The following is a 25,793-nucleotide window of genomic DNA, read 5'->3' as shown; positions in this document are numbered from 1 at the left end:
ATACAAGATGGAAACCAATGCAGTTCATTCAAAAACTAAAAATAATAACAATAACATCTGCTGAGTCATTGGATTCATTCCAATGACTCATGACACATATTTGTCACACAAAAACACCTTCCCACTAAGGATGATAATTGATATCTGAAATTCTACTGAACTACATCAACAAATCATGTGAGATGTCTCACTTCTCATATGATTTGTTTTGTAAAGCTGGTAGAACATTTTACAGCATGTAGTTACAAATAGAGATGCATAAAAACAAGACACTATGCTACTGCCTCACATATCCACTCTGATGTTACAGTATCTGCATTTTTCACCCGAACTGGCCCTTCTCTCTTCACCATGTAATTCATTTATTCAACTTTATGCAGGCTGGAAGGTTTCCCAGTGCAGCTCTGGAAAAAATCTAATTATGGAAAATAATTTGATGTTGGTAAATAATGTAAAACAGGCAGCTTTGAACTGCCCGGGACCAGCTGGCTTCATAATCCCATCCAACTTCAATTACTTTCTGAGGAAACAACTCGGAGGATCCTTGCTTTCTCTGTTGTCTAACCCCATCATATAGATAGCAAATGTTGGTGCCACATGTAATAGTTTATTGTGCACACATTCTTAGGCCTCTCTGTTATTTTTCTCCCACTTAAGCCGAGTAATGGCTCCTTTAGAATTTTTAAAGCACAGATCTTACGAGCAGTCCATGGATTAAGAAACCAATTCTCCACAGTGTGTACAAATTGAGGCAGGTCTTGAGAAGAGTGTAAAGTTATAATAAAAGTTTTGTCCTGGCCTTTATGTACTTGCATACAAACAACACACAGACAGAAAAAGACTGCAAGTACTGGATACAATGGAATGTGTTAAATTGAACAGTGGTCGGGGACTGGCCACTTTAATATAACCAGTGTTTACAACCAGTCCTATTTCCAAAAAAATAAGACCAAAAGCATGTCTCAAGCAAAAAGTACAAAGTTAACTCGAAATTGAAAGGAGTAGCATTGAATGACTTACAATTTGAGGGGCTGCATTGATGGGGGCATGGTGTTTAACGTATTTTGAGACAATTAAACACAGTCTGAAAGGCTGGTGTTAATAATAACAATAACATTAATTGTATCCTCTGCTTTGATGATCACAAGGTTAACAGCAGAATTAAAATAAGAAAGCAATCTACTGAGTATTTCTTTGGCAGAACAACCTTCCCATGTACCTGCACATGCACTGTGTCATCCGGGGCCCCATTGAACTGAAGGACCAGTCTCTGCAGCTGGTTCACATCTGGTCATACTTCCCTGGACGTTATGATCCAGCTAGCTAAGCTTGAAAATATTTTAATTTACTAATGTTAAATGTATATTTTACTGTTGGGAATACTAAGAAGGAAATGCATCACAATTACCAGCCATCGCCAGTTTACAGTACATTTATTTCATTATTACCAAAGACTATGGTCTACTAGCATTTGAGCTGTTTAGTAGAAGTCCTGCTCTAGTGCCAGTCTAAAATTAGTTATGTGTAAATCGTTTATGATATCTCTGATACAATAATCCATCATAGAGAGGCTACATTCTCGCTGCCTGTAAATAGGGGAACTCGCAGTGCTCTTCACAAGAATAACCGTGACAGCTCTGTAAACACTGGGATGTTTTAAATGTCAGCATCATGTAGGAATGATGAGTTTACACATGTTCACGTTTTGATCTCATATTCTCCTCAGCAGCATGTAAGGCATCCACCATGTGTTACCATGGTGATGTATCCCAGTTAAGAGTGAGCCGGCTTCATGAGATCAACATGCCTGTGCTGAGGTTAGCTGGCTTACCTACTAATCTTAATTAGTGAGACAGCGGTATAAAAAAGGTTATTCATGATTTACTTTCTTAATTTGAGCCGATGCGAAAAAAGTCTAAGTTTATTACATTCAATTTTTCCCAAAATTGCTAATGCTCCCAACGGTTTTACCAGTTATTTAGCATGGTGGAGTAATTATGTTTGTTTTCTTTATTACATGACACCTCCAGAGAAATCAATGGACTGTTATTACTGTACTTTAAAAGAATTACAATTGCCACACAGCACTGTAAATCATACTAAAAGACACAAAATAAGATTACTGTGCAAGGTAAAACTGTGCAAATATGCACTGATAAAAGCAATATATCTGACATTCTTAATCTTTAAAAAAGATTCCTGCTACGAGTTTGCTTTAAAAATGGTTTCTTTGCAGTTGTGGATCTTGAAAGCAATAACACCAGACTTGACAGACCATCCGTAAAATATAGTCTAATGCTTGAGTCGTAGCTTCACAAACCAATTTAAAAATGTTCAAGGTTGTTAGTAATGAATCAAGCAATTTATTAGCTGATATTTTGTGGCAGCTGACATAAGCCAGGTGACAAAATAAAGAAAAGAGTACCTTAAGTTACTAATATGACTTCCATCATTCAAATGTCCCCTACAACTAACACAGGGTGGTTTTTATACCCTCTAGCATCACACATGCATGCACACACGCACACAAACACCCACTACTCACAATCAGCACATACTTTATAGACTTTCCAGGTGCCCTGTCCAAACACTTCACGTCAGCACTGGGTAAATATGACGTCTCAATTTTCATCAATATATCTCCCACATCAGATTATTCTTTACTTCTATCCTGCCAGGGCCTCTTGGGTATTTATGTTTCTTTTGTTTTTGCTCTCTTTAAATCAGCCAAGCTTAGGCTTTGTGCAGTCGTGCAATCAAGAACACGTCAAACAATGGGTGATTCTTGGCAACCAGGCATGGCGCGGATGTTGCATAAAGTAGCTCCGATGATGGGTAGAAATTACCCATTGGCGGTGATGTCCATTGGCAGCATCTCTCTCTCCAGTGTCTCTTTAGTGTAACAAATAAAGTTACCCTCCTTTATCTCACTCACTTTGGTTCCATACATACGTTAATGTGTAGGGAACCAAAGACACTTACCCAGGTTTTGTTCTAATGTGTCCAGATATTTACCTCTAAATGTAAAGGTTTAAGTATATGTGTCCCTGTTTAACTGCTATCTAAAAGGGAATCAGTGTTGCTATCCATACCTCTACTTTTCAACAATTAAATTAGTGCTGTACATTTGAAATTCCTATAATTCCACATTTCTGAATTGTTTTAAATGTCAGCCATTTATTTATTTAATGATTGAAAGAGAAGTGAAGATTATTTCACTTTTTGATTATGTGGCATCTCTCTTTGCCATATGCTGACTTTGGTTTGATCTAAAACTCTCAATGTCGTAAAATGTTTATTGAACGACAAAACAGACAGAAATGTTGTCTTTTACTCTAGTCTATATTCTCATACAATGGGACATGGAGTCAAATCTGCTCTTTTCAACTGTCAGTTTAAGAGTTGTATGTTTGTTCTTTTCTTTTTCCAAGTTCTCCCTCTCTGACTGTTTGACCGTCTTTGTCTTTGTGTTTCTCACAGACACCAGAGGAGCTTGAAGATGACTCTGACTTTGAACAGGAGGACTATGATACTCGCAGCAGGACTAGTGTCCAGACTGAAGATGACCAGCTCATTGCCGGACAGAGTGCTCGGGTGAGTCGATGTTCATCTCCCCACTATTCGGAGAACTATCTGAGTGCGCATCAGTTATGGAACTTAACATGTGAAAAAAGATAAAGCCAACATGCATTGGTTTGGGTAAAGACTGGGCAACAAGCCTAAATTCATTGTATACTGTAAGTCTCTATAGTGCAATAGAGTCAGTCGTAGGGTGCGAGTTGAACTGCTTCCCACCTCAACACCCCTGTTCCCTGACCATACTGGAATCGATTCTTCCAACTAGTTCCGCTTAAATAGCATTAAAGTCCATTTTCTGTAAGTAATCCTAACAAGCAGGATTATTTTAAATAAGCAGTGTTCGGGGGCGGCAGGTGTAAAATTGCAATCATAAACAAAAAAGTAATTACCAAATTCCCTTTAGATGCCAGAAAAAAACAAACACAAAAAGCACTGTAGTGCTGTGCCAAGGCTTCAGTCGCGATCACCAGAGCCTGGGCTTTGTGGCACATTAGCAATTTTTCACTTGGGCCCAGCTTAAAGAATATTAAGAGGGTATCAGTGCTCGCTCCCCTCCAGCAAAACAGAGGCTCTATTGGTGTGTAGCATGTTGAATAGATTGTGGATGGCAGGAGTATGACTTGGCCCAATGCCTCTCCCCATGGCACAGGCCTGTATTATACTGCCTGAATCTCTACACAGTCTGCACACACAGGGGGGTAATGCACAAAGTAGGCAGAAATAAATATAACCGAAATAGCAGCTTGTTGTGTTTGAATCTATATACTGTAGCTGTATTCCTCATTGTAATAGCCGCTTTCACACCAAGTACTTTACCGTACTTAGTTCCCAGCACTTAGTTCCCAGCACTTAGTTCCCCCATGGAACTAAAGAGCAGATCGCGTTCACACCGGAATAAGTCCCTGAGGGAAGATTACGCAAATGAAGGCGCTGACGTCACTTCTTCTTCTTCTGCTTTGGGTTTACTGGCAGGCCGCAAACCACTTCACGGTGTATACTGCCACCCGAAGTCCCCGGCCGGAAGTCCCCGGAGTTGGGGACATTTTAAAAACTTTTCAGAGTTTTACGGGGCGTGGTTTGCAATTCGCCCAGCCAATCAGAAATTGGAACTTTTTTCTCCCCAGGAAAGTACCTGCTCTCTAGCAGGGACTGAAAAGGGGCGAAAAGTTCTCATGAACTAAGTTCTCTTTTTGGTGTGAACGCAAAATCCCAGGAACTATCGGAACTAAAAGGGAAAAGTACGCGGAAAAGTACTCCGGTGTGAAAGCGCCTAATGCCTGTTGATAGTATACTTAAAACAAAAAAAATACCAATTCAGATGCTAAGGAACTGCAAACATGCTGCCTTTCATAATTAAGGCTAGCTGATAATACTGTACATTAAAGTAACACAATACAAAAGTTGCACAAAATTGGTCAATGTGTACACAAATATCAATAATGGCATAATGATTCATGCTTAATCATACCAAATGACAAAATCATGACCTTTTTTTAATTACATCTGACTCTTACAGAAAAATGACCTTTTTCTGATGTTTTTATTAGGCAGTTGAAAAATAAATTGGTACATTTTAAGGAAAGACTATGTTACTGGATAAAATATGTTGCATATATATTTCGCAAATAATCAGCATGTCACACACATGTTTAACATCAAATAAACATTATAATACTCTAATATATATCAGAATGCTAAATGGTGCCATGTACACATTATTTGATTAAGCAGTTCTCATTAATACACAATAGTCTGTGTTTGGCTTTCTTTGATTACACAATTCAACTGTGAAACTAAGAGCCATCTTATAAAAGTTTGTCAAATCCAAAACCCATCCATGAACAAAAAGAACAGATCCATCCTTTGGGAGTACAATAGCTACTCCAGGAGAGCTGTGGGGTTCCTGGGTGTGAAGTGCTTTGACTCGGTTTTATGTATACTCCCACCACGGCTCCCGCTGCGTAAAGTTGCAGGGCCATCTGAGCTTAGATGCACCAGCACTGCCACACAAGGGAGCTTCACATCACCAAACCGTTTTTTCGGGCGCTCAGCTGTGCTTTGAGTGGGCAGCTCCTCTTGGTAACAGTTTGTAGTAGAGAAGTCACAGCATGTCTGTTTGTCACAACTAGTCCCTTTAATACGTGTTATAAGGTGGATTAAAGGGTGATTTAATGTCATTATTGTTCATGCAATCTTAATATGGAGGCTATGCGCTTAAGCTCGCATCAGATAAAATGCTAGAAAATGTATTGCATCGTGTTATCAAACGTGATATACACATATAGTAGGCATTATCGTGTACAACATTCTTTACATCTGGCATACTGACAAAGCATCTCACACAGCTAATTGATATTGCCTGTTTTTCCACTTATAGACACTGCTATGCCCTCAGAGACTAAACATTTACACACGCAGAAGGCAAGCACATCCATAAAAGATGTGTTTGCAGTGAACCACTGGTGATCTGCCCAGTCGGCATCAGCCTGTCGTGTCAGGATAAAGCTTGCTGTCCTCTCACAGTCATGCCAAGTGCACACTGGTGCTCTGTGTTTCTATTCAAACAGACAAGAGGAAGTGTAATCCATTTTCTCCATAGGAGCTGACATGAGCACACTGAGGTTTACAGTCATGATCCCTCCAGGCCCCTGCAATGAGCGGGTGTCACACACAGGACACAGGCGTAACATCTCTCCTTCTCACTTTCTCGATATCACTGTCTCACTCTTGCTCACTGTAGAAAGAAATCAAATCAAGTCCAGGGCAATCCCAGGAGCCTTTGTTCCCCGAGCTACCTCGTGTGGTGCTTGTCACTTCCATTATACCTATGCTAACTTATTTGAGCAAACATGCATAATGAGAAGGCAGAAAAACACACAGGGGAGGGAGGCCTGTACATAGTGTCTCTTTCTATTAGAAAACGCAGACACATAGTCTACTCCTATAACACACCACGGATAATGCACTCACATACACTCAACATTTCTTAACACAGTGATTGGATAACGCTGTTGATAGGTCATCCATAAAATTGAACTCTGAGTGTCTGGGCAGTTTATTTCAAATGAAACAAATTAAAGTCATTTCAAGACGCCGTGCGCGGTGAAGAAACCCGGAAAGCGCTCTAATCCCCGCAGACGTAGCCGAGGCGCAGAGTGTATTGGCAGAGCATTCCCTCGGCCGGATTTGCCACTATGTTAAGCTCCCAAGGCCCGCTCCTTGTTGTTATCAGTAAAGTAGGGGAAGGGATTTGGGGATAAGTGAATTCTAGAGAGCAGGGGAAGAGGGAGGGGGGGGCTTCACCAAGTGCCTTCCTGCTCCCCTGACGTCGCAATTGGCTCATGTTTACCCCTGTGCTGCAGCTTTCCTTTGTGTTCACAACCCCTCTCTCCCTTTTTCTTTCTCTCTTCATCCCTGATGCTCTCTCTTTTCTGTCACACCATTTTCAGAGTGAATTTGAATACGAACCAAATCTCTCCCTCACTCTCTCCCCGACCTCCTTTCATCCCCAATTTTAGAAAAGGAATTTCCAATCCAAATTGTAGAGTTTCAAGATACTTTTAAGTTCCTTTTAGCTGTTCAAGAAAGCAGTTGTTCTTAGTTTAAAACAGTAGACGTAGGAAAAACATTTTGATTGCATTTACAGAAATAGCCAGAATGCCTCGGTTTCCCGATTTAGTTTCCTCATCTGTCTCCTAACAATGACACATAGCAAAACCATAACTGTACTTCTTCTCAATTCCGTACCCACTGTTTTGACACCAGGGGCATGCAGGTCGATGTAATTATAGAAATAAGTGAATAATTGATGCCTCAACAGTTGGGTGCAGCAATGAAAATTGAGCAGTAAAGATATGCTTACGACCGTCCTCGAGTTTCGGGTCATAACGATGTGCCCGGAGGCACGGTGCACTCACCTGTGTCATGATTGATTAGGCATTACTGTACAGCTCTGCCTACATCATGTGTTAGGCCACATTGAACATGAGCAGAAGCAAACCATACCCAAGAGAGCTACTGGCTACCCAGAGCCCAAACCAAATGTATATCAAAAAATAGTTTGTATTTATATATTAGTATACATTAGTGTTATTTAGGACAAGCACGAGGGCTTTAAATGTATGTTTTCCTTATAAAACCCCATTAGTGCTAATTAACCCAAGCCAAATAAAGTAGGGATCATACATATTGGTAATTTAAATTAGGGAAGAGTGTTGCCTTGTAGATGAGCAGACTTAGTTGTTTGTTATAAATTTAATAAATAGTGTTTCCAGGAGCTGCAGAGCTACTGCTGTGTGGTACCCATCATTCATAGTCACACCTGCACAGTGAATAGTTTGCCCCATTGGAATCAGTGGCCTGTTTTAAATTGTTTATTCCTCATTGTGCAGTCTAAATACATATTAACTTTGTATTTGTTTTAAATGTGAGCAGTGTTTTCCCCCCACACGCGCTTAAATGGGATTTGCTGCCTCGCTGTTGTTTGTGTGTCTTGGCACCAGCAGCAGAGGAAATCTACACTGGGCTTGAGGGGGCTGGGTTTGCTTGTTTGTTTACGCCGTTTGGGTTCTTTAAAGCTAACCGCCATCAAAGCGTTGCGCCCCTCGTTCACAAAGTGATCAGAAGGCCAAAGCTCATGGACACAGCTGTTGGCCTCAACTTGTGCCTCCATGCTTCTCTATTTCTGTCTGTTATTTCAATTATATTTCATTGTGGGCCCCCTCCTGTTTCAGCTTATTTTCTTTTGGAACAATTTCAGAAGGACAAGTCATCTATATTTTTTGTTTTCAATTTCCTCCTGACACATCTAGCAGGGGACATGAGTTAAGTGATGCACTTTCTCACTGAGCTCACCCTGCACCCCCACACCAGCTTTGCTGTGAGAGAAAGGGATGATGGAAGAGGGGAAAGGGGGACAAGAGCGATTATTTCATTGAGAGAATAGCAATTCTTGGAGGACAGTCAATAATAGATGAGGTTAAAAAACAATGGTGACTTTTCTTTTTTTTTACTGTACTCGTTTTCTCTCTCTGCCTCTCGAGTCAATAGAATCGACCTAATGGAAACCAGGTTTCTCTTCCTTCCATCTCACCTCCCTGACATAATGTTGAACAAATGCATTATTCATTCTCTGGTCTAAGAAGCGAGGTAATTATACATTTATCTCCCAAATAATACTTGGTCCTCATTGCGCCTGTGACCTTGCCTCTAGATTTATGCCATTTTGGACCTGCCCCCAAAGGCCAATGAGCGAAAAATGAAGGCAAAAATGGATTTGCTCGAAATGGATATAAGATGTCAAGGGGTTTGAAAAGGTCCAATCATTAAACGTAAAGTTTAGAACTTTATTTTTTGAGTGTTATAAAGGGGCAGGGATAGTCTGACTCCAGACTTAGTGTTCAAGTTTTGTAGGGCGGATTAAAAAGTAGACCGAAATGAAAAAATAGAACAAATGGTGCTACAGCTCTCTTTTTTATATTCCTTGCTTTATTCTTTTTCTCCTTAACTAATCCCTGTTCTTATTCGCCCCTTTCCTCATTTCCCTATCATTCCTTCCACCCTAACCTTATCTCCCCCCCCTTTACCTAAATTCTTCTCCTCTGGCATTTCCCTTATTATGAGCAATTCTTCCAATTTATTCTGCTCAAATTTGCTCCCTAACAACCCTTTCCTTCTGGTCTAATGCTTTTATTTATTCCACGCTCCTCCGTTGCTTTCAGGCTATCATGGCACAGCTTCCCCAGGAGGAGAAGGCTAAGATTGCTGAGCAGGTGGAGAGCTTCCGACAGGAGAAGTGCAAGCTAGATGCAGAAGTGGCCAAGTGGGATGACAACGGCAATGACATCATTGTGCTAGCCAAACAGATGTGTATGATCATGATGGAGATGACAGACTTCACCAGGTAAATATCACACTTAAAGGCAGTTAAAGCAACCTGTGAACACAATAGTGATGTATTATCAAAATGTAAGTACATACGGATACGGTGACTGAAGATGAGAAATTATTGTATATGTATGTATAAATGTAAATGTAAGTAGGAATAACTTGCATAATGACTTAAAGGACAATCATTGATCAAGTAGGGGTGGGAATTAATAAGCATTTGCTTCCTCCTACTCCCTTTCGGACACATATGATTTTTTTTTGTTATTATTATTATTATTATTATTAATATGAAGACTTTTTTGTTGAATATATAAATATTATCGTGAATGTGGATAAATACTGTATTTTAACAATACGGTATTCTGTTTTTCACATTTGTTATTTTTTATTTGTTATTTTTTTAAATCTGTTCGAAATAAAGATTGAAATGAAATGAAATTAATAATTTGTTAGATAGATTCTAACTAGTTTCTTTAACATACAGCAAATACACAAACTCTAGAAGGCGTTGCTATGTTCACTAGCTAGTCGCTATCTTTGTTCTCCTGCAGTTTGGTGCTGGCTAGGGACAGACTATGGCTAGGTAGTATATCATTACATAGCGGGCAGTTGTTTGCCTGCTATGTCTTAAAGGGGACCTATGTATTTTATACATAAATATGTGTCCCCTGTGTGCCAGGGAACTCACAAAGTGTCATAAAACAAAACCCTCTCTATTTTCCTCCGTACCCAAATCTCTAAAAACAGAGGTACAACGGAGCTGATCCAGATTTGCGTCCGATATGACGTAATATCGGAGATGTGGGCTGGCTTTACACCCACGGCTCTATCAGAAACGTTGCTATCAGAAACAATGCCCGACTGTTTTGGACGTAATATGGTCTTGGTTTCCATTAGCAAGCATCGCTAACACTCAGAGCTAACCTATACTGGAGAGAGTATGGCCCATTTCCAATCCACCCCCTACATACTACCCCTACACACTACCCCTACACACTACCCCTACACACTACCCCTACACACTACCCCTCCGTTTGCGCGTTCGCGTGGAGGGTCCGCCACATTAAGTGCTGTTCCAAACCAACGAGTGTGGAGGGGGAGTGGGTTATCCAGCCCTCAAACAGCGAGTCTGCATCGGTGCTGACTTCACCTGCTGCCCTACCTGACTGGACTCAAGGCCGTCCCTGGCCAACTTGAGGCCCCACGCAAAGTTATATGATGAGGCCCTCTTATTCGCGAGCGTCGACCGGCGGGGGTGCTAGTGGAGCCTCGCAGCGGCTCAATTGAGGCAAGATGAGGCCCCCTCCGCAAGGTGAGGCCCCACGCAGTCTGCGTGATCGGCCTGTAGGGAGGGACGGCCCTGACTGGACTCAACGCTGTTTGTGTCAACACGCTGTTTACAAACAGTTCCTGCAAACATTCACTGATAAATTGCGATGTTAACAACCTCATGATAACCTCATATTTTTTTAACTTAGGATCATACAAGTGTTTGGTCTAGAAAAAGGTAAATGTGTGCATTTTATTATAAAGTTGTGTATATTTACAGACTGTTGCAAAAACCAAGAAGCTTTTAAACATCAGGTTTAAAACAAAAAGAGCTTTTTAAAAACACAATTAAAGATGTTTGGAGTTTATTTTAGTTATTCATTTTTATATTTTGTCCAAGAGACACTGATTTGAAACCGTTGTTACATACAGTTACGGCATTTCCTGTTTCTACCGGAGAGAGGGGAGTTTGTTCCAAAGCTTGCCGCTATATTTACACCCTCAACCTGACAGGAGGGAGCCTCATTAGCTGCGAGTGTCACTCCGTCATGGAGTGGGAGTGGGTAGGGTGTGGTTTGGAATTGGGCCTAAGTGTAAAAAAGCAGGATATAAAAAGGAACTCACCTTGTGGTAAACCCACAAGAAAATAAGCATTTGAGCTCCATACTGTTTCAGAAATAATCCTTGATGTGGTTTGGAACATGATATGTGTTTAATCACGGGAGCATTTAGATGTATCTCGTAGAATTCTGAGCAGGCACAGGCTCCCCCTCCTCTTTTTTTTTTTTCAAGCTGAGGATCGAGGTCATTTCTCAGGTGATAAATCTCTGGAGGATCATCATTATGAAAGAAAACCCTTCATGGTTTAAATGAAACAATTGGAGCAGTGAGTAAATACAGTGCCAGCAGGTGGGATTGCTAAGGAACTACCTTGCCTTTGCAACGCAGAGCCGCACACTGATTTGTGAAAGGCAAAGTGACCCATCCAACCTTTATTTTGCTCAGATTACAAAGCAATGCTTTGATTCAAAGATATACTGTAATAGATAATCTATTTGCATTTAGAATCTTATTACTAAAAGCCAGCAGCTTTCCTCTCAATCGCCCCCATCTGCGCCTCAACATATCAGCAAAATCCCTAATGCCAAAGTGATAGTTATCTGCCATGTGTATGGATTTCTGAGCCACTCCACAATTACAGTATATGGCATCGAACTAACCATAAGAGGTGAAAAAGAACGAGAATCCGAGCCATTAGTAATTACTCATGAGTGATTATGGCTGTGGTGCTGTGACTGCACCATCATTACTTGGCATTGACCCCGGTTACTCAGATTGGCATGAACAAACTGAGAAGGAATGTCATCTTAGCACTGAATAGAAATCCGACACAATCATTTAGCCACAATGACTTTGACATGCTGGCAAATCAAGAAATAACAACACAGAACAAATACTCAGTTGTTGGCCATTATTTCCCTTTATTGTTTTATTTCCTTGTTCTGAAAATGTTCCTGTTTTTGTTGTTAAAAAAACATGTTTCTTTGTGATTCAAATGACATTTCTAGGGACAAAGGCATACTGTATTTGTCATATCCAATGTCTAGGAAATTGCGTACTGTTGGTTTATTGCAATGTCATATATTTATAATGGCTACCGCAGCAAATTAGCTGTTCCTGTATGAGCTCAGGGGTGAACTGGGTCTTTAAAAGGAATCTCTGCATGTCCTATGCCTCTGTAACTCCGGCCACATTTCCTTTTTAATACTTTCTCCCTCCTTGAATTTTCCCAGAGGCAAAGGCCCCCTGAAGAACTCCTCAGATGTGATCAACGCGGCTAAGAAAATTGCAGAGGCTGGTTCTAGGATGGACAAATTGGCCCGTGCCGTTGCCGATCAGGTAGCTTTGCAACTGTGTCTGTTACTGTCATTTTTATCATCATTATTCTTCCTACCAGTGTGAAACTCTCTCTGAATGTGTCATAGTAGCTGGCGGCAAAGCACATTTTGAGTTGGAGTAAGTGGGCATGGCCATTGGAAATCTTTAATGTGGGCATTGACAAGCCCAGCTGGAGCGGTGGGCTGTGTTGCCGCGTGACTTTGTCTCCCGACGGGGCCACCACTGAGAGAGCAAGACAGCAGAACCAAGTTGTGTCGCTAATATAATTAGCTCCCAACCGAGGTGTTGCATTCATTATCAGATGAGTACTTCTCTAAAACACGCTGACAGACCATTTTCAATATCTAATCAATCAGTGCTGTGCCTAGGGAAGACGAGAGTGGAAAGAAATAGGTGTGTGTGTGTGTGTGTGTGTGTGTGTGTGTGTGTGTGTGTGTGTGTGTGTGTGTGTGTGTGTGTGTGTGTGTGTGTGTGTGTGTGTGTGTGTGTGTGTGTGTGTGTGTGTGTGTGTAGCAAATGAAGTGGGAGGTATTTCAGAATGCAGCACTCCAGCTAATGCATAATGTTCTTCTTCATTTTGTCTGTCTCTAATAAGCAGTGAGAATATACTTAGGCACAAGACTCACTGATTTATCAAGGCAACGTTTTGTCATTGTAATTGCAACTGCTGTTAGCTAGAAAACTCTTGAAATAATTTGTGTTGGTTTCAGTATCACACGCTGGGCCTTTTTCCAGAGCTGCGTAGCTGAAGAAATGTTGGAGCTCACATCAGAGTTTAGAATCAAAGTCTCTCTTTTTACTGAAACTCGCAAGAGGCCTGCACACACGATCACCAACAGAGCTGCCACATCTCAAACGAGTTGCTATGCTTTATATTTAATTTTGTGGTTTAAAAAATTCAGGAAATGTATCTTTATAAGTTAATATGGATATGAAATATGAATGACTAGAAATCACCCGATTAATCATGATCACTGCACATTCCAAAGTTATGTTAAACCTACATTTATTGTTTTTTTTGTTTTATGGCTTCCTTGGGGAAGTTGAAAAACGCTGTTAACACAACATTGACCAACATTGGTGTATAACACCACCTTACAGCACATATATGAAGTTGATATAACAAATGTAAAATCAAACAGTGGCTTATCTACACATTCAGCATACACAGAGCAATGTAAACACAATATTCCCTCGCTTTCAGCTGTGTTTGGCCGCTTGCTCGACCTGAGAAAAGAGAAAAAGATGCTTACTTTGAGTGATTGTTGTTTGGTGCTTGGCAGGTAGCATACAGTTGGTTTATGGTTTTAAGTTTATAATTGTTTTTCTGCCTGTTTTTCTGAACCTGAAAACAATGCTGATGAGAAATGTGAGACTGAATGAAAACATGAAAGTGGCGAGCCATAAAACCAAAACTGATAATAAAAGCACCAAAATGCTCCATAGAGCTTAAGTAAACTGCAGTGTAGGGTTCATCATTGCACTTTTATATTTAGCCTTTATTTATACAGGTAAAGGTAAAGGTCATTGAGACACAGGAGGCCTGTACTACGAAGCCGGAATTTCGCTTAGCGAGGTAACTTCAGGGTAAACTCTGGGTTTCCGGTCCTACGATGCTGGTTCTCTTCTTACTGGGGTAGATCTCCATGGTAACTTATGCTGAACGTATGTGAACGCGCACATAACTAGATAGGGCAAAGCTGGCTTGAGTTAACGAGTTGATAACCAGCGTCGTAGGACCGCTTAGCGAGAGCGCGTTTGTTTTGGATTAGGTAAGCCAGATAACTCAAACATATCCAGGGTATGTTGAACTGGATTCGTAGTACAGGCCTCTGGTCTCATTCTCAAGAGAGACCAGAGGCCTGTACGACGAAGCCGGTTCAACATAAGTGTAAAACACTACTCATAAGTAAATGAGTAAAATTGTTGTAAAAATGATTATTATCACAACATTTTTGAATTTGGACAAAGACAAGATTTTACACTGATAACACTCCATTTTGACCTTTCCTTGAGTCGTAAACTGTTTGTGTGTCTGTTTATAAACATGTTTGTATTTTTCCATGTGTGAGAACATTTGTCCCTGAAAGCTGGTCTCAGTGTGCGTCATGGCTTGTGTTTGTTAATTAGAGCAGATCTAGGACAGTAATGACAAAGTAAGCATGAACTTCCATGTGTGGTTATGTATTCATTTCTGGGCTTGTAGACTGCCAAAATCTGATCGGAGTTATACAGGGTTTAGGTGGGAGTGAATCTGTCACATGGCAATTCTCTGGCAGAGCATGTGTCTAAATCAACAGTTGCTGTAATGAAAAGAGCAGGTGGCTTGCCATTTTATTCTCACTTAAATGGTTCCTAGACCAGTGTTTATTGAATATTCAACGCCTTCTGTTACACTTTCATAGACATCAGAGCTATGTTCAGGAAAATACAGAGGGGCTTGAGGACATTTTTATTTCCAACATATATTTATACTAAAAGCGTTTTCATGTGAGGCATTTGGGGCATCTGGTTGCCATGCTATTCAATGATTGGAATAGGTTATTAAAAGTTAAAACAGAAAAAGTTTGCTTTTATGAAGTCTGTTAATGGAATTACACTACGCATAACATAACTTGATTATTTGTTGTCTTCCATACGAAGAAGACACGTATTTTGCATTTGCGCATTGTGGTAGGTAACCTGTGTTTATTGAGAGCACTGTGGCTTGACAGTCAGAATAAAGGCTGCTCCGCTGCTTTCAGACAGGCCCCTTAAGTAGCAAACCTTGTCGGCATGACTCCACATCAGCCCTATTGATGAACAAGTGCGAAGCGGAAGGTAATTCTGCATGGAACCGTGGAAGGACGGCAAACTCTTTCATAGTCATTTAAGCACAGCACAGCACTTGACGTAGAAAAACCCCTCGAGCCAACTCACCCCATTTCACTCCAGCAATGCCTTTTTTCTACACTATTTATCCCACTCCATTTTCTTTACCCTGCTTCATTGTTAAAGTATGACTCCTACATACATAAAGCCTGGTGTGGTTGTAAAAACATCATGCACACCTATTCTGAGACATACATTGATGTAAAAGTATTTATCACCCTGCAGTCCCACAGTCACATTACATTACATGTCACTTGTTAGACACTTTTATCCAAAGCGACTTACATACTCAATACTGTGGGCAATCACCACAGGAGCAATTTGGGGTGAAGTGTCTAGCCCAGGGACACAACGACATGCTGACTGCAGTGGGGTTTGAACCTGTGCTCCCCTGATCCGAACACCAACGCACTAGTCCACTGCGCCACCATGTTTACTGTTGTGAAGGAACATTTGAACCACAGAAATAGTGTGGCTCACTAATGTGTTCAGTCCTTTTGGACATAAATGGTGTAATAAGTCATATTATACTATGTATTGTCTACACATGAACAAGTTGAAGGTAGGATACATTCATTTTAGTTTTTTTTATTCAATGAAATTTCATGACAGTAACGAAAATATTGGAGTAATCGAGCCTTATCTTTATCACATTGCCTTTCTTGGTGGACTTCCCTTTCCGATTCAAGAATATGTTTATAAAGCATTGCACTCGTGAACTTTCAGTTTTAGCATTGGTTTGTGTGATATAACTTACTTCATGAAAACAAGATGGTGCATCTCAAGGGGTTTATCCCAATAAATAAAATGTCTATATATAATAACTTAAGTGTCAAGTTTTTTTTCTAAATGCTGCTAAACACATGCTAATCAGAAGTATTCAGACTTCCAGTTTTCACTTTAGTTGTCACAGCGGAAAGCCCTGTCGCGTTGAGTTCAGAACAACAAGAGCAAAGCTCCTGTCGCCTCTACTGACAGCAGGGAAACCAAGTGTGACTGATGTGCAATTAAATGGCTGCTCACTAAAAACAAAAAGTACTATTAAGCGGGGAAACCTGATACATAGGAATCAGGACTAGAATGGTGAGCTTTACAGATAGTAAGAGAAAGCACTACAGATAAAAAAACATAACTTTTTAAGGCTAAGGTTTTTATAAATAGTCTCTGTTCTAACCAAATAACATTTCTCATCGTGGGAGTGATGTCAGTTTCTCACCTCCTAATGTCTTTGGATGAACATGTTGTGTAATAAGCATGTATACTGTATGTGCATTAGGGACCAGTCTCAGTACCTCAGTAGAACAATGGTACTGTACAACATGGATAAATATGTATATATATATTCCCTTTAATGTATTGGAAATTCATCTTCCCATTTATTGGAGTACATTTTGTGGGGGAAATTAAGATCCAAAACTACACATAACTTACTTCTACTGAGTTTTGAAACACTGCATCTGATCCTCACACATATATGTTCTTCATCTCTCTCCCCACGCATCACCTCTGCAAATCTCTCACACCCCCCTGGGGAAGCCACATGTCCCAAATTAAATATGAGATTGTCAAGTGAGATGGGAAATAAAACTATTAAATTCAGTTGTTACTTAAATATAATAAGTCGTTTTAGAATACACTAGAAAACAGTAGTGTCATTCAGTTTAAAGCCATATTGTATAAATGTGTGTACCATGCTCTATTTTCCATGGCGTCTTCATTTTATCCTCCACTCTTTCCAATGTCTCTACCATTGGCTATGTAATGAAGCAGAAATAAGAACTGTATTGAAGAGTGCCATAGTTAAAGAAAAACAGCAAAAGAGGTCAGTTAGAAGTCAACAAATAAATAACCGGCTTACTAGTGTTGACACTTTAGGAAAGGTCAGTCTTAGCCTGCTTATTAATGCAGCATCAGTGTAAGGTGTGACTTGTGTTTTGACAGACTGCCACACTCTGATAGTGGATTGCCCTCATCTTAACACCAGAGTTCACATCATCCTCCTGAATTATCCATCAGGAGCAAGTTTCATTCATTTAAGGCAAAATTATGCAGCGGGAACAAATACATCTCACCTGTTTCTCTACTGGACTGGACACATATATTCCTGAAACGCTGACAGAAGCACTGAGGTTAGATGGAGTTTCAGAGAGGGCTGAGAAAAGTCAGGCAGCAAACCAAGCTGTAATGAAGGCTGCTTCACAATGAAGGACAGAGGGGGAGAGATAGAGAGAGTTTCAATGGGCTTGGCAAAGTAATGGACCATATAGTTTATTTACATCAACAGGGAATCTGTGGGAGAAATTGACTATTAGTCAACAGCACAATAGGGAACGATTGTATTATGTCTGCATCAAACTTGCCTGGGGCAGCAGCGTGTGTGTGTCCGTGTGTGTATGTGTGTTTGTGTAAGGGGGCCAGCAGTGTGAAGTGCAGTTAGCAGTGATGCCAGGCAGGACTGGCGGTGCAGTGATAATGCCCAGGGAGAAGCTTCCCTCTGCCTCACTGGCTGCTCTATGAGCTGGTAGCTTCACCCAGGCTGAATTCAGTGCCAGTGACTGAGGGGAAGCTGGATGCTGGTGGCAGCTCTCCGCTTATTTACTCTGCTGTTCAAAGTCCTTGTTGGGAAAATACTGACTGTACTCTTCAATTATCAGAGTAGCACATGATAACAATGGCCCTACGTAGCTGTGTACATAACAGGATGTATGATGACCTAGAAGAGTATCAGGACATTCTGTTTTAGGCGTATGATAGCTATGTGACAATGATAAACTTGATGATTCAGCCTCTACACTGGAATAATAATGAAAACAAGGTGTTTTCACTTGAAATAAGTACAATCTGCCAATAGAACAAGTGAAAATGTGCTTGGTAAGATTCCTTGAAGATGGGATATTTAGATCAGATCTTGTAATTAGCTGGGAGAACTTATTTTGAACTATACTGTATTTGACCAGAATCATGAAATATTGTGTTACAAAATAAGCCGCAAATGCTCAAAAGTGTTCTGTTTTCTGATGTTAGTTGGTGATTTTCCAATAAATATGTAAAAGAATATGTGTTTCATTTGAGATACAACTCAAAATAAGATTATTTGGCTTAACAAGATGATGCATTGTCTAAAAACAAGACCCGATATCTCACTGCATTGTTACTTCTGAACTTATTATGTCTTATAGCAAGTGTAAAGGCATATTCTGACTAGATATTAGACAAATATACTGCGCAGGATTTTGAGTTTTTGTAGTGTATGGAGATAGACATATGACAAGCATGATCATGTCTGACGTGGGCCTTATCGAATCTAAACAAAACATTGTATACTGCTTTGAACTGGTATTCCTGCATCCTGTGACTGTGAAACAGCCTGTCTTGTAAGCATGAAGGATACTGTTCGGGAACTAGTTGTACCATATGCTCTGTATGTGATGACTACTTCCATTCTTGCAAGGATAATAAATACATGTTTCCTGATATTGAAGCTCAAGCCGGTGAGGAGTGATACTTTTCAAACATAATTGGTCATTATGTTTGAAAAATAGGTCACTCGTCACTCCATAGGTAGGGGTAATCATACATCCTGTTACGTACACAGCTACATAGGGCCTTTGTTATCATGTGCTACTCTGATATTGGAACAGTACATTGAGTATTTTCCCAAGAGTCCTGCTCTGATAGGGGCCATAACTATATACGTAAATAATGCCTTGAATTCCTCTTTGCAATTATATAGTAGGTACAAACTATTTTAATTTACTTTTAAAAGGCGTTTTTTTACTCGCTTTTTGTGACCGTCAGTAAGAGGCACTCAAATACAACTGGTCTTAGCATAGGGGGGCTATCTCATAAAGAAGAAGAGAAGATGGGCAGCCATTAAACATGCAAGTCCTGGAGGGATGTATTCATATCACAGCTCGCTGTTTAACTTGCCATCCCCCTCTACCCCAGCCCACAAGACAAGGAAATGAGCTGTGCATTTCCACACACTGTGCTTCTGAATGTCCTAGTTAGGACCGTTTAATATTAATGGCTGGAAGAAAGGTGTTGCTACAAAATGATGCTCACAGTGTTTAAGCAGCTGATGCAGTGTTCTTAACCCACTGGGAGCTTAGTGGGCCATGGCTGACTCCTGGAAGGCTTCCAGATGGAATAATAGGGGCAAACGGTTTGATAGTACGAGACCTGAGGAGGCTTTCTCCTATTCCCTTTTGGTCCATTTGCTTATGATTGTTTTTTTCACAGTTGAAGGCCAGTGGGACTAAGTCAGAACTGCTGGTACTAGGAACAAATGATAAAAAGTGTTATGTCCATTCATTGTTGATTGATCTGTTTGCTTCTTGACACATTTCCTTTTTTCCGGTGTTATTCAACTTTCCTCAAATCAAGCTTCCACAAACTCAAGCTTCCACAAACCCCCATAGAAATCAGAATGTTGAACAGCATCTTCAAGGCACATTGCAGAGAAATGTAATTAGTGTTACAGAATGCTGGAGCCGTAATGTTTTGGTTAAGATTTCAACATGAGAGACTGTGGTTCCTAAAAAGAAATCCAATTTGGTAGAGAATTTACATTTCAAGCCTATTTGGGAAACCACTTAAAACCAGATGGTATTGGTATTTGCCAATAATGCCTAAAATATGGCCCAGATTATTGTATTCCTTCAAATTGATGTGGCTCTGTATATGTTGTCTTATTGGCTCTATTTTCTGTCATCATATGATTAAGTATCCTTTTTGTCAGGAACAGTAGCTTTCCATTCATTCTTTTATCATCTCAGATAATCCAGTTTTAACCTCAAACAAAGCATGCAAAGAGGACTGAGTCTGATTTTTGTTTTGAATTCATTTATTTCATTCCTTCATTAGAGATGTACTATTGCCTTCTGACATATATTTGGGTGTCTTAGAATGAATTATGTATAAAATGTTTGCTGTTGGTTACACAAATGTGTGTGTCCTGTAAATCATCCAATGTCTGTAGGTAATAGACACAAATACACAACAAGGATCTGAGGCAGAATCCCAAGGGGGCAGTTCACCCTAAATTCAAAATACATATTACTATTTGTCAATTCAGATTGTTAGGGGCAGTGTTGGATAAATTGTCCGTAGAGATGTATGTAAGTTAGGGATCCAGATGGTGCTTGGTTTAAGGTTCACAAAAAATACATTTGAAAAACTCAGGAGAGCCTCTCATTCATGAGTAAATGCACGCTTCCTTCTGTGCGGTGATAGGGTATAAAAATAGTTCCTGGATGTGGTTTTGTGTCATGATTTATGTAAAAAAGGACATCACTGTGGAGTTTTTCAAATGTGTTTTTTGGTGGTTTGAGCTCCACAAGCAAAGCATTATCTACTTCCATAATATTCCAGAGAAGGCAGACAACTCTAAGGTGAATATTGTTACTCAGAATCTCACAAAAGAAAATGTATTTTTAACTGAAATGTCCCACAAATGTCATAAAAAGGATGTCAACGATTTGGCCGAATGTCAAAGATCATAAGTTTGTGCTCTTAACTGTCACTCAGCCAGTCACTGAAATCATCTGTTACACAGTGGCCTCAGTTTCCCGAATTCTACATGAATCATATTTCATCAACCTGCTTTATTTATATAGATCACAACTGGATTATTGTCAGATGGCTGGTAGAATTGAAAACTAAACTCCAGAGTGATGAGACCTAATACAATTACAGCTTCTCTTTGAGAAACAATTCTCACTTATGGTATTATAGCTTTATTTTCTCGTCTTTTGAACATATTTTCCTTGTGCTTCTGTTCCATTCAGTGCCCTGATTCAGCATGCAAGCAGGATCTGCTGGCCTACCTGCAGAGAATTGCCCTGTACTGTCATCAGCTCAACATTTGCAGCAAGGTGAAAGCTGAGGTCCAGAATCTGGGAGGAGAGCTCATCGTGTCCGGGGTAAGTGTGTCCATACTAAACAGCACGTGACCAGCTCTACTCACACTGATGCTCTCTAGATAGGCTTTTAGGCTTGATACACTAGACTAGGTCAATTTAAGACATGTTTTATGCTCTGCACTGCTGGTGGGCAAACCTCTTAGCTCAAGGTCACGATGAAGCTTGGAAGACCAGATGAAGAGTCATGCAGAATAACACTGATGCAATTATTTCAGTCCGATTAGTATCTAATAATACCAGAAAGATGTATTTTGTCCATTTGTATTTTTCATGCCTCGTGAACCCTATTATCCCTGGTCAAACTAAAATCAGTCAATTATCCCACATTGCTTGCATTTGACATTTAACTGAACTAATACATTTGTGTTCTATTCTCCATTTCAAAGCTTTTAGTTTTAATGAAAAAGTATTGATTAGCTTGAGCAGAATTGTCCTTTTCAACTTTGTAATATTTCATTTGTACTTTTGATCAAATATATATATTCCCCCTGTAAAGCCGATTGTTTTCCTATGAAAAGAGTTAATAAGTCCATAAAGCAGGCAGTTAGTGGTAGTTATTTTCTTTTGTCAGAAGTGAGGTTTTCCTGCATAATGAAATTATCATGTGGTAAACTATAATTAACTTAAATTGTATTTATAAATCAGTATATATGCACAAATTTGCCTTCAAGGGTTTTAAGACTCTTAATAGCATACAATACACTTTACCTAGACCCTCAATTAAGATAAGAAACACACTGTAGGTGATGGTGAATTATATTATTGGGTATTTATTAAATACATCCCCTCAAACTCATGATGGCAGTGAAAGATTCAGAAGGGTAGGACTGCTGCCAAAGCAGCTTAGAGTAAAAAGTACGTACAATACTATAAACAGGTATACTCTCAATAATTATAGCATTGTGGTTGTGACATTTTCAATGACATTTTTCAGCTGTCCTTGTTTTTTGTTGTGGGAGTTATTTTTTTTACGTTGTATTATGTGAGGTGTAGTTGGATCTTAAGATTGTTTTTTTTGTATATGTTAATTGTCTTTAGGATAACAATGTTTGTCTATTTGACGAATTGTACATCAATAAAAGCAATCAATCAAAACCCCAGAAAACAAACTCTTGAACAACCAGAGAGGAACAAGGGGAAAACTTCAGGAAGAGCAACAGATGAGGGATCTCTCTTCCAGAACAGACGGATAGACACACACTACACTGTGAGGGATTTCCTATCAGGAGAGATAAAGGGAAATTGATGCATTAGTAAATAACTTCCCAAATAACTACATTGGTATGATTTCTTCCTCAAATCGAAATCTGACATGACTTTTATCTTTGCTTTGGGCTTCCTTATATGTTGTGTTGAAGCACTTCTTCATAATATCTCAGGACTCTCTTATAATTTGTCTCACATGAGATATGCAAGAATGCATGCTGAGATATTAACCTTTTCATGGTGGCCAGCTGGAGTCCACGCTCATTAAATAAGCTCTCGTCTCAGTGTGTGGTACGAGGCGGCCCACTGTCCGTCGACCCTTAAATGTCAGCCAAACAAAACAGGCGGAGACAGAGGAAGACCTGACCCCTGCCTCTGCTAATTAAGACCTGCTAAAATAAGATGTCAAATAGCAAGGGCCACGTTTTTAATCTGCTTAATTGCCAGTTGGAGCAAAGACCTCCTAGGTTTCAGAGAGCTAATATCCTTAGTTCTTGTTAAAGGCCTGAAAGTCATTGCACTGTCTCCACATTGAACATTTGTACCCTTATTTTGTCTCTCTCTTTCTCCCCTTCCACTCTCTTTGCCCTCCTGTAGCTGGATAGTGCCACTTCCCTCATCCAATCAGCCAAGAACCTAATGAACGCAGTGGTGCTGACTGTAAAGGCATCTTATGTAGCCTCTACCAAGTACCAGAAGGTGTACGGAACAGCGGCTGTCAACTCACCCGTGGTGTCCTGGCGCATGAAAGCCCCTGAGAAGAAGCCTCTGGTAAAAAGGGAGAAGCCCGAGGAGTGCCAGACACGGGTGAGACGAGGCTCCCAGAAGAAACACATCTCCCCTGTCCAGGCCCTCAGTGAATTCAAGGCCATGGACTCCTTCTAAGATAAAAAAAAATGAAAGTCATGCTTACCCCAGAAAAACAACAAAACATGACGGTGACAAGTTAAAGAAAAAGTCCCTTTTTACATTGTGTTAACCCACCTCTGTTTGCCCCGTGTGTGCTTGGTGACACCTCAGGAGGACTACAGTACATATTAAACTGCCACACTGCGGCTCCTGTGAACACTGCGGGCCTCATGGCCCGCAGGCAGCCAGCACACACCATACACTATTTATCAATATTAATGTAGCTTATTATGTGAGAGCCAAAATGTGACACAAGTACTTTAGAAGATATAAAGTTGGAAAAAAAGAGACATATCAGAAGAGGAAGAGGGGCATTTCAAAGTATGTGGCAGTTGATATTTTAGCTATATCGTTAACGTGCTAATGACTGGCTGCTTGTATACACATTTAAACTGTCTGAATGGAAATCCTGAATGGTGCAGTAGAGGAGTTATCTAAAGGGATTATGTCAATGTTGGTATGCTCCCACTTGGTATGTTTATTTCAATTTGAATGTAACCTGTAGTGCTAGGAATAATGTATGTTTGAGATACCTGGAAGGGTTGGCATCCAAGTAGTTTCCCCTGATGATTATAATAATAACCAATATAGTGTTTTTTTCGAGAAGCACACGTATGGTCTATTGTAATGCCTTTTTAAATTCAATTTATTTAATAATTACATCACTAACTATGATGACCTTTATTGGAAGTTGTGTAGCGTATAAATATAGACAGAGAGGTTTGAATAGTTGTGGTTTGCTCAGAGAATAGAAATCCCTGCATACAGTACCTTTATATTCTCCCTTCTCTAATAAATCCCTCAACTTGACCCTCAATCTTTCACGTGTCTTTCTTACCGTCACATTTCCAGCAGAACACGTCAATCTGTGAGTATAACAGCAGGGAAGCCTCTGATTAATCTGAAGGATCCAACATAATCAGCCCGAGAGACCCCGGTACCGGGGCACTGCCGCAACATCTTGCAGGAAACAGTGTCTGAGGGCATGTTCATTTAATAAAACTATGAATGTTTTATATCCATGTAACGGGAAGAAACTCATCTAACTGATCTTTTTTTTTTTTTTTCAAAAGAAAACCCACAAACTAACACTGAGCGTCTGAATTAGCAATGGGCGAAAAATGCTAACACCTTACTGCACCGAAAATCACTCACAAAACCTTATTATTTATCTTTTCACCACATCCAACACATCGTTTCACATCGTGAGGTGACACAGAATCGATTGACACCGACATTACCACTGAATTATACGTATTTGCGACGTTATAAGCAAAAACGGATATCAAAACAGGTGACGCTAGGTAGCTAAAAATGCTAACATTTTTACCTTGGCTCTGTAGTCTCTCCAAAGTGGTCTTCAATGGCATTACAAACGATAAAAACGCTGCTGAAGTTAATCCATAGGTTAATCTAATGTGTCTGTATCCCTTTGAAATGATTTCTGATAATCCATAAGCATTAAAACTGCTTTTCCGTTTCCAGATGTCAAAGCTAGAGATAGGTTCACTCTGATGGAAAATTACATGCGCGAAGCCCCCACCTTTTCTCTTCACAACGTGTGTGTGGGGGACTCCCCCTTCAATTATATTGGCTCTAACGGTCAGAAAGAGGTGTCAACCATCAAAATCGAGCAAGGGAAGCCAGAGATATGGGGTGTTTCTCAATCGCGAGTACGCTTGCTTGGTAGCACATGTCTGCCGAGCATCTTGCTTCAGAAGCGAGTCAAGAATACTTCCTGGCATTCGGAAAACGAAGAGTGGAACACGCTAGCAAGTGTGCAGGTGTACGTCATATGAGAGGCCCCGCCTTACATCTTCCGCCACAGATTTGGGGAAATTGGTCCGTGCGCAAAGCATTGTGGGGATTTTAAGACCGCGGAGTCTACTCATGTGCAGCCTCGATATTTCTCCAAACGGAGTACGCCGGGCTCGGTAGATTTCCAAGTATGCTGGAGATTGGAACAGTACTTCGGCGGCACTCGATGACGTAGTATGCTTGAAATAGTGGCTCTGAAGCAGCTTTACTCGCGATTGAGAAACACCCATGGAAAATCCACCCAAATGACCCCAGAAGTGGTTTCTTTTTGCTAAATCTCTCTAAAAAGGTCAAATGTCACTTGTTTTGCATCAATCTTGATACAGGGTACTTATTATATGTTGTACTTTGGATTCCTAAAGCTTTTAGTCTACTAACCCATCATCCAAGGGTGGTTTTCACTATAAGTAAAAAATAATTTTTGGACGG

General features: G+C 40.2%; 1 protein-coding gene across 2 annotated transcripts in view; it reads left to right on the top strand.

Annotated features, from left to right (window-relative positions):
• Window positions 1-24,349, top strand: part of ctnna2 (catenin (cadherin-associated protein), alpha 2) — a 283,286-nt gene extending 258,937 nt beyond the window's left edge. For both annotated transcript variants that reach the window (XM_034120744.1, XM_034120745.1), the window contains 5 exons: window positions 3,481-3,594; window positions 9,300-9,481; window positions 12,531-12,636; window positions 21,297-21,431; window positions 23,235-24,349. In XM_034120744.1, coding sequence (XP_033976635.1) covers window positions 3,481-3,594; window positions 9,300-9,481; window positions 12,531-12,636; window positions 21,297-21,431; window positions 23,235-23,522 — 825 coding nt within the window. In that variant the 3' untranslated portion in view covers window positions 23,523-24,349. The remainder of the gene's footprint in view (window positions 1-3,480; window positions 3,595-9,299; window positions 9,482-12,530; window positions 12,637-21,296; window positions 21,432-23,234) is intronic.
• Window positions 24,350-25,793: the final 1,444 nt, after the last annotated feature.

This window comes from Trematomus bernacchii, unplaced genomic scaffold (assembly GCF_902827165.1).
Source record: "Trematomus bernacchii unplaced genomic scaffold, fTreBer1.1, whole genome shotgun sequence".
Taxonomy (NCBI): Eukaryota; Metazoa; Chordata; class Actinopteri; order Perciformes; family Nototheniidae; genus Trematomus; species Trematomus bernacchii.
Note: the sequence above shows the minus strand (reverse complement) of the source record. Positions and strands in the feature narration are given on the sequence as shown.